At 38.7% G+C, this 15,847-nt stretch overlaps 1 protein-coding gene across 2 annotated transcripts; it reads left to right on the plus strand.

Annotated features, from left to right (window-relative positions):
* Positions 1 to 263: 263 nt before the first annotated feature.
* On the plus strand, positions 264 to 12,573 carry Poglut2 (protein O-glucosyltransferase 2). Of its 2 annotated transcripts, XM_052193192.1 has the most exons (10): positions 265 to 877; positions 2,016 to 2,221; positions 4,652 to 4,857; positions 5,033 to 5,110; positions 6,390 to 6,562; positions 6,683 to 6,920; positions 8,382 to 8,591; positions 9,264 to 9,353; positions 11,526 to 11,633; positions 12,356 to 12,573. In XM_052193192.1, the coding sequence occupies exons 1-10, from the start codon at positions 696 to 698 to the stop codon at positions 12,371 to 12,373; spliced, it is 1,509 nt and encodes a 502-aa protein (XP_052049152.1). In that variant the 5' UTR covers positions 265 to 695; the 3' UTR covers positions 12,374 to 12,573. The 2 variants fall into 2 exon arrangements, with proteins under 2 accessions (XP_052049153.1, XP_052049152.1); XM_052193193.1 differs by lacking the exon at positions 5,033 to 5,110 and having other exon boundaries at positions 264 to 877.
* Positions 12,574 to 15,847: the final 3,274 nt, after the last annotated feature.

The raw sequence follows: 15,847 nt of genomic DNA on the forward strand, positions 1-15,847 counted from the left end.
TACGGTGGATACCGTGGACAAAATATAAGTTGGGAAATCTCAGCTGTGATTCCAGACATGCCAGTTGCACAACTGTAGTATTTAAGGGTTGCCAGAAAGCCGGGGCTCCAAAGTTGAAAAAAAAAAAGAAAGTAGAAGGAAGGGATGGGGAGGAAAAGGGAGGGGTTATGAGAGAGGGGGGGTGGAGGGGGGAGAGGAAAGGGAAGAAAGTAGTTGGGGGTGGACTCCTGGCAGGATTTCCGCTAGTCCTGTGGTGGACTACATATCCCAGGAAGCTCAGGACGCGAGGTCTACCCACTCATCCACTAGCAGAAGACTTTACTAAGACTGGTCATGGCGCAGGCCAATCCTTCTCTTCTCACCTTGGCTAGAACCTGCGACGGATTCGTTCCCAAAGTGATGCTCTAGTGGCAAGAGTAATAGAAGTTTGTCATTGTCCGGAGAAAGAGGAGCCTGCGGTTCTTACTAGGTTCAGCAGAACGAGTGGCATCCTTCTCCTGGACATGCCACCGCTCGGGTTGTGACATTCTTGTGCACAGCGTAGTCCCACGCGCGGACCCCGCACGTCAAGCGACACTTTAGGGACCTTGACTGCTGCTAGGACTTGACCACCGTACTCCTACCTAGCCAGGCTAGCTCCGTCCACTTAGCACCTTTGCATTTATCCGTGGATCTTCCAAGACTCGGCCTTGTAAATGTTCAGCATTTCGCTGCTTTCCTGCCTTTTTCTGGGGACTGTGCCAGCACTTGCCCAGACCGGCGGAGAGAGGAGGCTGAGCCCAGAGAAGAGCGAAATATGGGGACCCGGGCTAAAAGCACACGTGGTCCTTCCTGCCCGCTATTTCTACATTCGGGCGGTGGATAACTCAGGGGAACAGTAAGTGGAGAAATGACTCCTCAGTTATTTGAGATTGCGATTTAAAATAACTGGAGGGGTTTTTTGGGTTTTTTTTTTTTTTTTTTGGTTCCTGTTGTTTATTTATTTTGGTTTTCTCCTTCATCTTTATATGACCCGACTCGTGTTTTCTGCTGGCAATTTACATTCCAGAATTTTTTGAGTGCTGTCTACATCTGGTTATAATAGGCTTTCCCTTCCAAATCAACTTTTCTCTGTGACTTTAGAAATATTTCTGAAATATGTATACTATAAATAATATTGCTATAATGACATCTCTCTTCTTGGCTATTTAGATGGGAATCGAGACTTAATAAATCTCTGTTATTTTTAAATGCTTTCCCACAAGCTGTTTTAAGAAAAATAGTACAACGGGGAAAACTAAACGCATCCCAAATGCATGAATACTCAGTCCAAAACACTTGTGTTGCTAACATGATGACCGGTTATTTTGATTTTCACCATAACTAAATATAATTTAGAGTACTGGTGTATTTGTTAGACTTTTATTAGTATTTATATTTTAATAACATGTTGTGAGTGAGGGTATATACTCATGCTCAGGTGCTGAAGGAAGACAGAACAGGGCATTGGATCTCCTTGAGCTGAAACTGCAGAGAGTTGTGAGCCTTAAGAACAATAGGAACTAGGAACTAACTAAATCTTTTACATAACAGTAAATGCTCATAACCAATCAGCTATTGTCCTAGCCCCACAAATACTAAATTTTATTTTCAGCCATTAAGAACAATTTTTCGAATAAGGTCATCCTTGAAATGAACATTTTTACAAATGACAAATTGCCAGATGTGTTGATCATGAATTAATAGTACGCTGATAGGAATATTGCTCTGTTTTGTGCATCAAATAGATTGCTAGTCTTAAATGTTATCTCCTGGCAACTGTCTAATGAAAGTATTTTATGTTCTTATTATCTTCTTTTTTTTTTATCTTTGTTACATCATCATCGGTTCTGATACTAAAAGCCTAAGAGAGAAGCAAGCAGCAATATCTTAGAATGAGGATAAAACAGAAAGTCCAACCTTCACAGATTAAAGAGAATGAATAGTGTGCATTTGCTCTTAAAATAACCCTCGTATCTCATTGTTTTCCATAACAGGTTTACGTCTTCTCCAGGTGAAAAGGTGTTCCAGGTTAAAATCTCAGCGCCGGATGAGCAGTTCACTAGAGTTGGTGTCCAGGTTCTTGATCGAAAGGATGGGTCCTTCATAGTAAGATACAGAATGTATGCAAGCTACAAAAATCTGAAGATAGAGGTTAAGCACCATGGGCAACATGTCGCCAAGTCTCCTTACATTTTAAGAGGTATTTTGAAACAAAATTTTACGATGGGATTTGTATACAAAAAAAAAAAAAATGTGTGTCATTTCATCAATAAGAATTCTATCAAAAAAATAGTTTTTTCACTAAATGAAAAAAAAACTACATGTTTTTCTAATTGAAAACTAAGTTAGGCAGCTTGGCAAAGGAGAGATATTGGTTATTTTCATGGGGATTGTAATTTACTAAAGACCGAGAAACATTACTAGAAAAGTTGCTCCTTGAGGACACGTCAGTGAGAATAATCAAGTTAAAAAGCTAGGGAGATGGCTCAGCAGTGAAAAGCACACACTGCTCTTGCAAAGGACCAAAGTTTGGATCCAGCACCCATGTCAGGAGGCCCAGAGCCACCTAGAACTCCAGCTTCAGGGAAGAGGAGATCTGTATTACACAGGCACCTGCATTCATGTGTGCATAAGCATGTGCAATACACATACTGTATAATAATAAATGTTTGGCCGTTAGAGAGGTTTGTAATTCATAATTTACGACAAGGTTTATAAATCTATTGGAACATAGCTTACAATGAGATATATACATATTTGTATAAAATGATGATTTCTACATGTATATGCACATATGAAACTGAAACAAAGTCCCAAAAACTCATAATCATTATTACCCACTTTATGTTGTACTACTTCAGACTTTTTATTTATTTTGTATGCATGTTTATGTAAATCTTAGGGTTGAAAAAGAATTTACAGGGCCGAGGCGATGGCTCAGTGATTAAGAACACTGACTGCTTTTCCAAAGGTTTGGATCCCAGCACCCATATTGCCGTTCAAGACTGACTGTAACTCCTGTCTGAATAATCAAGTTAAATACATATTCATAGGTAATTCCTGAAGGAATGATCTATTCAGTAACATACCACACTAAGATTGCCAGGTGTGGTGACACATGCCTTTAATCCCAGTGCTCTGAAAAGGGTGAGAAGCAAGTTACCTCTCCTAGTTTGAGGCCAGCCTCGGCTGTGTTGTAAATTCCAGGCCAGCCAGATGGCTTGAAGCAGAGGAGGGGATTAACTATTGCTTTGGTTGTCATTGTCCTGCCACTAGTACAAAGACATTCTCTGCTGTTTTCTCCCATAGGGATGAGAAGGGAACTCTGTGATAAAAAAGACAACATTTTTCCATTTCTATGGGGAGATATGCCCACAAGAAAATTACAGGGGTTTTTTTTGTTTTGTTTTGTTTTGTTTTGTTTTTTTGTTTTGTTTTGTTTTTTGGCTTTTCGAGACAGAGTTTCTCTATACAGCCCTGGCTGTCCTGGTACACACTCTGTAGACCAGGCTGGCCTCGAACTCAGAAATCCACCTGTCTCTGCCTCCCAAATGCTGGGATTAAAGGCATGCATCACCACTGCCTGGCTTGGATTTGTTTTTTTTTTTTTTGTTGTTCTTGGTTCTTGTTTTTTTTTTTTTAACTGTATAAATTCTTTTACATTCCACTGGGACTCCTTGGTATAGTCCAGCCTACAAAGTATTAAAATGTATATAAATTCCATTGTCATCTATTGACTGGGTCAGGTTGAAATCTGAGGCTATCAGAAAGGAATAACAGTTCCTGTTTTAATTCTTATGTTATGCTAGCATTATTTTTATAAATGTATAATTAATTCATTTTGATATTAATGAGATAACAAGTTTATAGGATTACCTTTGCATCTTTATATATCTTTTCCTAAAAAGAAGAAAAGGAAAGAAAGAAAGAAAGAAAGAAAGAAAGAAAGAAAGAAAGAAAGAAAGAAAGAAAGAAAGAAAAACAAGGTTGGAGTCCTTTGTTTTTTTCTGTTTTACTGGCAATGGCTTTTTCATTGAGAAAAGCACATTATATTTTTGATTGTGAGCCTAGCCTTTAATAGCTGTGCCATCTTTCTAGCCCATAGACAACCAAAGAAATTGTTTTTATAATAAACCAGTAAAATAGTAATTCATATCACTTTTATCCTTCAAGACATACAGATTCCAGAATTTTTTGCCAATATTTTGATATTCTTTCTAAGATTTAGAAATAAAAAAATTATTTATAAATACATATGTACAGGTATCACAGAGACTATCGGGTCCGTTATGCCTGAAGTTATAAGTCATTATAGATCTTGGGAACATAACTCCAGTCCTTTGCTAGAGCAACAAGTACTCTTAACTGCTAAGCCATATCTCCAGTCCCATGAAGATCATGTGAAGTATAAAGACAAATGAATTGTATCTACATAGAGTATGTACACCACCCATTGACTTGATTTGCAGCTATGCAAAGGGGTCTAGAATAGAAAAATATAGGAAGAAGAGCTGTGACAACCTGACCAGATAGAAAGCTGATAGTTCATGGAATATGTCTTTATTATGATTCAGTTGTTAGTGAATTAGTTGTTCACCGCTATGTCATACTGCTGTCTATCTGTAAATAGGACCGGTTTACCATGAGAACTGTGACTGTCCTTTGGAAGACAGTGCAGCCTGGCTACGGGAGATGAACTGTCCAGAAACTATCACTCAGATTCAGAGAGATCTGGCACATTTCCCTACTGTTGATCCTGAAAAGATTGCAGCAGAAATCCCAAAGCGATTTGGACAGAGGCAAAGCCTGTGTCACTATACTGTAAAGGACAATAAGGTACAATTTGGTTGAGGTTTGCTTGTTTTCTGGACTCTGTAGTATCTTGACCTTTTGATTACATCTAGCTACTTTTGTTAAACATCATTCTACTTACATATTTTAAGAAGCCCTTTTTTAGCCATATCTGCCAGTCCCTTTCCACACGTGTAGTAAATGCTAAATTCTCCTTTAGGTTTATATCAAGACTCATGGTGAGCATGTTGGCTTTAGGATTTTCATGGATGCAATACTGCTTTCATTGACTAGAAAGGTTAGTATATCTTCTCTGCATTATGATAGCAATCTCAGTCTAGGTTTTATCATTTAATTTAATTTTTCAAAATATTATTAACATCAATATAAAGTGCTCTATTCTGGTGCCTTCTATATTGCTATTGTAAAGTTTAATTTTTCCCCCTGATATATGTATTAGATATTAGGGGCTGCTATATATAATGCCTTAAAAAAGCAGAGACTTGTTCTGAAAATCACCAGTCAAAAATCAAAGTGTTGAAAGGGTCCCACTCCTAAGATTCTGGTAGCATTCTTCCCTGCCTCTTCTGGTGCTTGTGCTCCTCCATTCTCGGGAGCTCCTTTGTTCATAGTTTGTCAGTCTGATCGCTACATCTCGTCACATGGCTTTCTGCTCTCAAGAATCTGAGTCTTTGGGTCTCCTCCTGTTCCCTTCCCTCTCCTCTCCCAAAAATGCCAGTCATATTGGATTGACAACCCCATCCCACATACTTGTGTGGCTTCATCTTAACTAATTACATCAGCAATGACTGGTTTCTGAATAAGGCAAATCTAAGACATTGGGACTTAAGACTTAGGTATATCTTCTGGGGAGAAATAAGTCATCTATAGCAATGGTAGACAAGGAAAGAAAATGCTTCTGCCTCATTAACAAGAACCCAGGGCTAAAGCCCCAAGTGCTGTATTTCCCAGCAATACTCCCTCCCTTTTTCTCTCCACCCTCTCTATGATCCCATTAGATTCTTGGCAATATTAGAATAGAAATTACCTTTGCCAGTTTCTTGGTTTTGTAGTAAGTCTAATGGCCAACTTGGACACCACAGAAAGCAAATTGAAGGTACTTATACGAATGCCATATTCTGAAAGGTTTCTGGCCATTTAACCTGAAGTGATAGTCGTTGCCTAAAATTGGAAAGATTGACCTTTTTTTTGTGCAATGACTCATATTGTTAAATTACCATATTGAATGATGGGTTTCACTGTGACCTTTTCATATATGTATATCATATATAATATATCATATCTGCTTATACTCACACACAGATCCCTTTTTCTCATATTCTGAGGCAGTGAATTGCCCACACTAGCTCTGAACTATGTAGCCCAGACTAGCCTTATTTTTAGCCAATTTAGCAAACCAGCATCCAACTCATGATCATCCTGCCTGAGCCCCACAAATGCTAGGATTACAGATAAGGACCATCATACTTAGTTCCAAGTGCTAATTTTAACTGATAAATATATGATCATGTGCAATACAAAGACCACGAATAAGCTCTTGTTATCCCCACCTCTAGGTGAGGATGCCAGATGTGGAATTTTTTGTTAATTTGGGAGACTGGCCTTTGGAAAAAAAGAAATCCAACTCCAACATTCAGCCGATCTTTTCCTGGTGTGGCTCCACAGAGTCCAGGGATATTGTGATGCCTACGTACGACCTGACTGACTCTGTTCTAGAAACCATGGGCCGGTGAGAGATGGTCAGGGTTGACCCCGAGCCTTGGTTTGCTCTCTTTGGTGAGTTCTTTGCAATCTGCTTTCATGAATTGATAGTTTTGGAGGAAGACATGTTCTGTTTTCTGTCTTCCAGAGTAAGTCTGGATATGATGTCGGTGCAAGCTAACACAGGGCCTCCCTGGGAAAATAAGAATTCCACAGCCGTCTGGAGGGGCCGAGACAGCCGCAAGGAGAGACTAGAGTTGGTAAAGCTTAGCAGAAAATATCCAGAGCTCATCGACGCTGCTTTCACGAATTTCTTCTTCTTTAAACACGATGAAAGCCTGTATGGGCCCATTGTGAAACACATTTCATTTTTTGATTTCTTCAAGGTATGAAATCTATGGACATACCTTTCTGCTTTGCAATTTATGCACTTTGGGGAAAGGAAACTAAAGTCTATAAGTCACAGAGAATGGGAAGATGTCACAAAACACAATAAGTACTGAGGTTTGATTTGGCCTGTATCTGAATTCACCACACAGCACTGATACTGAATAGGCCTTATGGGAATTCAGAGGCTGGAAAAAGCTTTATTTGTTTTCCAGCTAACCCTTAAATTGAATGTGTGTTTGCTCAAATCCTGTTTTTATTAGTGTGTATAATCATTTTAGAAATACTTCTCCCCTAAATCATAGCATCATAACAAGATACAAAAGAGGTGTTTCTTGTCAGGCATTCTGCTGAAGAATGACTTGAAATACTCCCAGATGCTCTGGGCATGACCGATGGTTTTCTACACCTTGCATGTAGATTCCTCATATTTTCCATGGAATGATTGCTCCTTCTCACAACTTTTCAAGCAGTACCGCCCCACCCTCCCACCCCCAACGACGTTTCTGAAGTTCTTTAGCTGACGTGTTATTTGATGGGTTCTATGGCAGTAGGTAGACCTTAAGGATGCTATTAATTCACATGCTCGTGTTTTTCACATATGTATATTGAAATATTTTTTAAGTGTAACAAGCCACATGATTAGCCTTCCTTCTCAGAAGGTTGTATGTGCTCATAGGTACATGCGCATGTGTGAGCCTCTGTGTATAAAGACCAGAAGGGCTTTGTGTGTCACTCTTCAGGAGTATACAGCTTGACTTTTGATACGGAGTCTCTCATTTGACCTGGAGCATGTCAGTTAAACTAGACTGACTGGCCGTCAAGCTCCGGCGGCTCACCTATCTCCCCCTCCCCGGCACTGGAATTACAAGCACATGCGATCACACCTAGCTTTTGTGAAAAGGTTCTGGGCATCCAAACTCGGGTCCTCGTGCTTTCTTGGCAAGCAGTTTTACTGCCGGAGCCATCTTCTAACCCTGAGGGCAGTATTGCATCACTTGGCTTCTACTTGCATGTTCTACATCTACAGTTACTGATTTCCATAGTATTATTCATAGATGTTCCTACCCCAAAGCTTATTAATTCCCTTGAGAAATAGCCATGTCATATTTTAAAAGTACTGTTGACATGGCACAGAATGTGCTGCCAGCAACTGCACTTGTAAATCAACAAAGAAGCAGAGGATGTAAAAGCTGCAGGTCCACCTTTTTTTTTATGTTGTAGCCTTAGGACATCCATATTATTCATCTGCAAGCTGCTTCAGTATTAGATATGTAGCTGTGTTTGGGAAATTTGGGGCCATATCAAATGAACCTTTAGCTGTATAATAAGAAAACTTACTAAATTTTAATGGAGAAGGAAAGTCAGTCTGAGGATGGCAAAATGGTTCATAGAAGGAGGAAGAAAAATAAGTAGAAATGGGAATTTAGTAAAGGCTCTTGTATACTCCTGTTTTGCAGCACAAGTATCAGATAAATATTGATGGCACTGTGGCAGCATACCGAATGCCCTATCTACTGGTAGGTGACAGTGTAGTCCTGAAGCAGGACTCCATCTACTATGAACATTTTTACAATGAGTTGCAGCCCTGGAAACATTACATTCCAGTCAAAAGTAACCTAAGTGATCTGCTGGAAAAGCTCAAGTGGGCAAAAGACCATGATGCAGAGGTAAGTTCAGTTTTCAAGAAGGCTTGCTCTCACTTGTACCTCTGTATTACAGGAGTGTTGAAAACATAGCTAGACACTGGGATGTTCAGATACAGCTTTTCCCTGTACACGGGATGCTGTCTGACCAAGAGTAGCATGCACTTCCCCTCTAGGTGAACATAACAACATTTTAGATTGGCTGACCATTGTGCCAAACTCTGGCCTTGTTTGTATTTTCTCTTTCAGTAAGGTTGGGCATAAACAGTGCCTATCTGGCAATAGATGTCAGTAACTACTATAGAATAAAATGAGGAATTATTAATACAAGTAAGGTTTAACTAAAGGTATGCTGAAAAGTAAAGAGAGAGCATGCAAGGCTTCATATTCTCTGTACTTGATAAGTTGTTGATACTTTTCTTGGATCTGACTGTCTATTCCAAGGGAGGCTTATCTATAAGACATCCCACATGCCAACTTGTACTTTCAAATGTTACAAACTTCTCTGAACTGAACAAACATGCTCTGTGAATGTACCTTTTGCTACAAAAGGCTATTCCCAAGGACATGTTTTCTGGGTCATCTCACTGGGTAGGTCTGCAAAGTCTTAAGATCTGCATATGTCTTCAAGACAAAAAAAAAAAAATAAGTTCCATTAAAGGGTGTTTTGTTTGTCTGGTTTTTAAATTCCTATAGGCAAAGAAGATAGCAAAAGCAGGACAAGAATTTGCGAGAAATAATCTAATGGGTGATGATATATTCTGTTATTACTTCAAACTGTTCCAGGTTAGTATTTTCACGTACACACACACACACACTCACACACTCACATGCACACATGCTTATTCCTCATATTGCTTGGCACTGGACATGTTGTAGGCAAACAATATTTTACATAAATTGTTCTAAAAGTATATTAGCATAAGTCCATATATGTACCAGTTTGATAGAAATTAGATACAGCTACTAAGTAATAAATATTTAGGGCTTGGGAACATAGCTTACTGTAGAGTACATAGCCAGCATGCATGAGGTATTGGGTTCAGTTCTGATCTGAGCACTGTAAGGAAAAACAAAGTTGAAAACTTCAAGTGAAAAGTGTTGATATTAGGTCTGCATTTGGAGGCTGGGGTTGTATGTGTGGAAAGCAAGTCTAAACTTGAGTAGAAAAAGGCCCATGTCCTGGCAGGTTGAGAGTTCAAGTGGTCTGTAGTCATTCTTCCCTCAGACAAGGCCAGGATGATCTAATCTGGGAGCTAAGCAGAATTGGACCTGTTTAGTATTTGGCAATAATGGGGTACCGTAGGCAGTCAATAAAAATAGGAAAAAAGTTTTAAAAGTACAAAGTATAATCATCCTCTTTGCCCCAAATAACTCATACCTTTTTTTGAAACTTATTTTCATGGACCAAGAATTTATACATTTTAATCCCAACTTATCTGATGATTTAAAAGGCTTATCTCTAAAAAAAGAATGTATAAGTAAACAAAATTTTTGCTAGTAATAACAACGTATTCTTGTCTCAGACTTATAGATATCAAATAGCATATCTTGGGATCTGCTACAGAACAAGATTGGTCTGTTTCTCATTAGTACTGGTCTAGTTTATAATCTTTCCTAGAAGGTGATAGGGGATGCAGAGAGTGAGCTATGTAAATGAATGAACTAGACGAGGGCGATTACTGTCTGAACATCTAGATAGGACTGTGTCATTTCCGTAGCTAATGTATAGCATCCATGCCTAGCACAGGGCCCATTGCAGAATAAGAGTATAATCAAGAAGAGTAATGGCTCAGTTGTGCAGCCTTAGTGGCGAAGGAAGAAATAGACTGTATTTTCCTTCTTCGGAGGATTTTGTGTAATATTTATTTACACTTAAAACAGAGATAGTTAGGAGGAAATATTTAGTCATATAAATTTGCTCACCAGTTAAAAGCACACACTGCTCTTGCAAAGCACCTAAATTCAGTCCCCATGTCGGGCAGCTCACGATTGCCTGCAACTATAGCCTCAAGGCCTCTGATACCTTTGGCATCTCTTGGTATACACACTCATGCACATACCCACACTCAAATACATAATAAAAAAGAACAAAAGAATGTTTTTAAAATGCAGATATGCTAGATATAGTGGGACACACCTATCACTCATGGGATAAAGACAAAAGGATTATTGCAGGTTTGATCCTACATATCACTAGGCCAACTGTAGTTACAGCCTATCTCAAAAATACAAAACAAGATGGGGCTAAGCAGATAGCTCAGCGGATAAAGTGCTTGCTTTACAAACATAAAGAGACTAGTTAGGATACTTAGCACCATGAGAAGATCCATTTGTGGCAAAAATTATCTGTAATCCCAGCAGCGGGAAGCAGAGACAAGAAGCTTGCCCCGGGCTGGTAGCCAGCCAATCTAGTTAGTCAGTGGGCTTCAAGTTCTCTGAGAGAGACCCTACCTCTAAAAATAATGTGGAGCATGGCTCAGCAAGGTATATGGTGTCTGATCTGGATCTTCATACACCAACATATATAGTACATACACACATGAGTAGACTAATAAAGGCTGTATTAGGACTCGGTAGCCAGTGTTCACAGCACAAACAGTACTGAGCCTCGAAAACAGGTATGGAGGGCACTGTGAGTCACCTTAGGTGCGGATGCATTAAATGGATGCTTTCCTTATCATTTCCAGCTTCTCGTATTTGGTGAGTATATTTAAAAGGCTGCTTAAGAAATGCTTTTGTAGGGCTAGAGAGATGGCTCAGCAATTAAGAGCACTGACTGCTCTTCCAGAGGTCCTGAGTTCAATTCCCAGCAACTACGTGGTGGCTCACAACCATCTGTAATGGGGTCTCATGCCCTCTTCTGGTGTGACGAAGTGTACTCATAAAATTAATTAAGTAAATAATTCTTTAGAGAAAAATCAAGAAAAGAAATGTTTTTGTATTGCTGTTTAACAGGGCTATGCCAATTTGCAAGTGAATGAGCCCCAAATTCGAGAGGGTATGAAGAGGGTAGAGCCACAGGCTGAGGATGACCTCTTCCCTTGCACATGCCATAGGAGGAAGGTAACAGGACTCACATTCTCACTCTACTGGTATGGCAGAACCAGCTCATTTGATAGGTCACTGTCTGGGAAATATGAAGGAATTCTGAATGCTAGGTAAAATATTGGTAGCTTATCAGCTTGGTGGGACTTTTTATTCCTTGACAGTCTGACATGTTGCATGTTTATAGGTCTTTCTTTTTTGAGAAATGATTTATCGCTAACTCATTAGCCCTAAAGGGTACACCATCTATGCTAATCCCTTTCTATGCTGTAAGACCCATAAAGTCACAAGAGCCAATAATGAAATGGAATAAATGTCATATTTGTTTTGGCTCTTCAAAATATGGGGCAGTTCCATTTCCCTTATTCTCTTAATGATGTAGAGAGAGTAGGTGCCAAATCAGTGCCTTCCACTAAGTATTAGAAGTTTGAGAAAGAATGGCCAATCTTGTTCTCTCTCTGCTCCATCCCTTCCCATAACCATCCCTAGGTATTAAGATCTCCATCACTCACTCCCATGTGAGCGGGTGATTTTATACCTGAATGATTCTGGTCCTCCAGAAATAGTCCTGAACATTTAGAACACCTAAAAGAAACTTGGATTCCGCACCACCACCACCACCCACACCCCACCACCCCCACCACCCCAAACCCACCATCTTTAAGAAAAAAGATGGTATGGGCGATCTTGATTTCTGAGATTTTTTTAGTGGCTCTTAACATTTTTCTTCTTAATTACAGACCAAAGATGAACTCTGATAAGCAAATTATCTTCTGTTCAAATGATGGTGCTCTGAAGACACTTTATTATAAAGATTATTTTTAAGTATGTTTCACAGACAATGTAAAATTTACATGTGCTCATTTACTTTCTCACAGCATTTCTTATGTGGTATTCCCATGATTGCCTTTTACATCACATTTAAAAATTTTTATAATAAAACTGCCTTTATTTTAAAGGTCTGTTTTGTTACAGTTATTATCTATGAGTAGAAATAGGAGAGTCTAGGTCCTTGATTCTGGCAAGTGCTCTGATTCAAACAGACCTCCAAGAACAAAACAAAACCCAGCCAATTATGGTAGTTCATGCCTATAATTCCATCACTTCGGAGGTTGAAACAAGATTCTATGAGTTCAAGGCCAGTGTGAGCTACACAGTTCATTGGAAGACAGTAAGACTCTGTTTTAAAATGCAAATGACTCTGTCTCCCCCTAAACTGTTTTTCTTTTGGAATAACTATTCACTGAGTCTCAGCCAAAGATCCTTCTAATAAAAGCTGCCTCTATCTGACCTCTGCCTCTGTCGTTAGTCAAATCTGCTACCACTTATTACGAATCCTGTCACTGCTCACCCAGGGCTTGTTTCCTTCCTGCCCTGGTATTTGTTTTTCCCTTTATGTAAAAGCCAGGATCCACTCTACTTTGTCTAGCTCATTTCAGAAGTGTAACACCTCTCATCCTTTATATTATGTAGTCACCATACTTTGCATAGTTGCCTGTAGGCTCTCCCTTATACCTCAGACAGACCGTAAGCATCTTGAATTCTTTCTTGGGTCTAACAAGCTTCCCTGAACATGGAAGGGACAACAAATTTTAATTGGGTCAGTAAATGACAGTTACTTTGAAAATGCAATTAAAGAACTAGCTGGGGGCCAAGCGTGCTAGTCCATGTCTTTAGTCCCACCACTGAAGTTCCTCCTCCAGTTAGATAAACCACACACACAACAGTCAATCTATTTTACTCCAAGTTCACTGATCTTAATGTTAATCTCATTGAAAAATACCCTGAGTGAAACATCCAAAATGTTTGACCTTATGTTGGGGATGGCCCAACCAGGTTAACCATTACTATGGGAATTCATACAATAAACATGGAACACATAAAATGCATTCAGTTATAGTACTAAGCTCCAAAGATAGAGCAGGAAACCATTGTCTTCTCTGAAAAAGCATGAAAATAAGTGTGGGTTGTGGCTAAAAATGGCATCACCGGCATGGGTGCCTACGTATCACTAATCTAAATATACAAATTGACTGTTACTATAGCTTATGATAAGCCACTATCAAAATATTAAAAACTTCTAATACTAATTTATAAAAGCTTACCAATAAAAAGAGCTTTAAATAGCCCATGTTTTTTTTTTTCAGATATCTACTGGAACTGTTCATATTTTCTTTTTCTGTTTTTGTTGCATTCATTTATAGTGAATTATACTAATAACATTTTAATTTTGAAACAATGTAAAAAGTCATGCAAATTATATATTATTTATTTGGTCATGCCTGAAGTGTTATAGAGTTGATTTAGGCATTCATTTTTTTTGCATGTTCTACTTCTTCAGAATTTTATGCAGTGTGATCATTTAATAATTTATGTTGTATTTTAATTTTTCCTTTTTTTTTTTTTTGACATGGTTTTACTATGTAATCATGGTTGGCCTGGAACTCTATTTAGAGCAGGCTGGCTTCAAACTCATAGAGTTTTACCTGCTTCTGCATTTTAAGTGGTTAAAATCATCAAAAACAATTATAGTCCTATACACATAGATCTCAAATTTTGGTTCATAAATAAAGGTTTTATATTAGTTTCCTATTACTTCTGTGAAAATAACATCACATGCTTAGTCCTCTAAAACAATATAAATGTGTTGTTACAATCCTTGAAGTCACAATCTGAAATCAGTTTCCCTGGGTTAATTAATGTTAAGACACTTAGCAGGGCTGAATCCATCTGATGTATTGGGTGGGAATATCCTAGCCTCTTTTTTTCTTCTAATGGTATATTCTTAACATCTCTTGCCTTGAGAACCCTCTCTCCATCTTCCTAGCCTTCAGCTTCATGTCTTAAAATCACCCTCTGCTTCTCTCACCAAAGCACCACTATCTATGTGAACACTGTAGCAATGATTCACAATACGCCAAATGTCCACAAACTGGTAAATGGATACATAAACTGTTTAATAGGATTCAGTGATAGAAATTATTTGAGAAGAAGAAGCAGAGTACACTTTCCAAGTTCAAGATGACAGATCAAAGATCTCATTCTGTGACTCCATTTAATAGACACAAATCCTGTTAGTGGTTGTCTGGTGTTAAAGGTAAGAAAGGGAGTGACACATTTCTTCTAGAAATGATGTCCTTAGAATTTGGTGATGGCTGCAAATGATTGTACAATTACTGGAAATTGAAATTTAGAGCATGCAAGTAAAGTAAATAAAACGTGGAAAAATAGCAGGCATGAGCTAGAATGTGTATTAGTGGGAGAACGGACAGTGGGAACATGGATTCCATCACTCCGTTAAGAGACAGATGGCGCATTTTTCTTTTTAGTTAAACAGTGTTAGACTTTGAGCATGTCCATGCCTAGAGGTCACCTTGATATTGGGGGAGGGGGGTTGGTTAGTCAGTTTTGTTGTTATTTTCATGGTCTTCTGCAAATATCTTCTGAATAATACATTGTAAATTGTTTCCATTGTTCTGAGAATTGATGACCATAAAATGTTATGTTTCCTATGGTCATAAAAATAACTCCAAAATCCCATTTGTTGGCTTGGGTTTTTTTTGTTTTGGTTTGGTTTGGTTTTTGTTTTGTTTGTTTGTTTGTTTGTCTGTCTGTCTTTTTAAAATCACTTGCTCATTTGCCATAAAAAGGCCTTTCTGTTTCTGGTCTGGGCTACTTGCAGTCTCCTACTCCTGAGGAGAGCATAAGTCTGGTCTGGCTGAGAAAATAAAATGTTTTCCCTTGCAACATCTTAGTGTTGGCTCCTGGTTTTTAACACTGTAACACACTCAAGAACCCAAAGAAAAGAGGAGAGTCTGGGGAAGGAAAGGGGCAGAAGAGGGAGAGAAGGAAGACAGGTTAACAGACGGTAAGGAAGTGTTAATTTAAAATGTGAAAACTGAAACTTGAGAAAGCACTTGTGATAAATGGTTTTCCTTTAATCGCTTCTTAGTATGTACTGTATCAGAAAAGAGGGCAGGTACCAAGTACATAAGGGGGATTTAATTCATTCAGCCATTGCCTGGCACAGATAAGAAACATCCAACCTTTAGACATTGTTTTGACATAGCCATCTACAAAGCTCACAGGGAGTCACGAGGTCAAGTCGCAAAAAAAAAAAAAAAAAAAAAAGTGACGGTTAGATGATGGATGGATGGACGGACAGACAGACAGACAGACAGACAGGTAGGTAGGTAGATAGAGACAGGAAGAGACTAGATGGGGCAAAGGGC

The sequence above is a fragment of the Apodemus sylvaticus genome, chromosome 9 (genome assembly GCF_947179515.1).
Source record: "Apodemus sylvaticus chromosome 9, mApoSyl1.1, whole genome shotgun sequence".
In the NCBI taxonomy this organism is placed as follows: Eukaryota; Metazoa; Chordata; class Mammalia; order Rodentia; family Muridae; genus Apodemus; species Apodemus sylvaticus.

Coding starts and splice junctions, on each gene's coding strand:
- Poglut2 (XM_052193192.1), top strand. CDS start 696: ATGTTCAGCATTTCGCTGCTTTCCTGCCTTTTTCTGGGGACTGTGCCA. Junction 878..2,015: donor GTGGATAACTCAGGGGAACA/GTAAGTGGAGAA, acceptor TTTCCATAACAG/GTTTACGTCTTCTCCAGGTG. Junction 4,858..5,032: donor ATACTGTAAAGGACAATAAG/GTACAATTTGGT, acceptor ATTCTCCTTTAG/GTTTATATCAAGACTCATGG.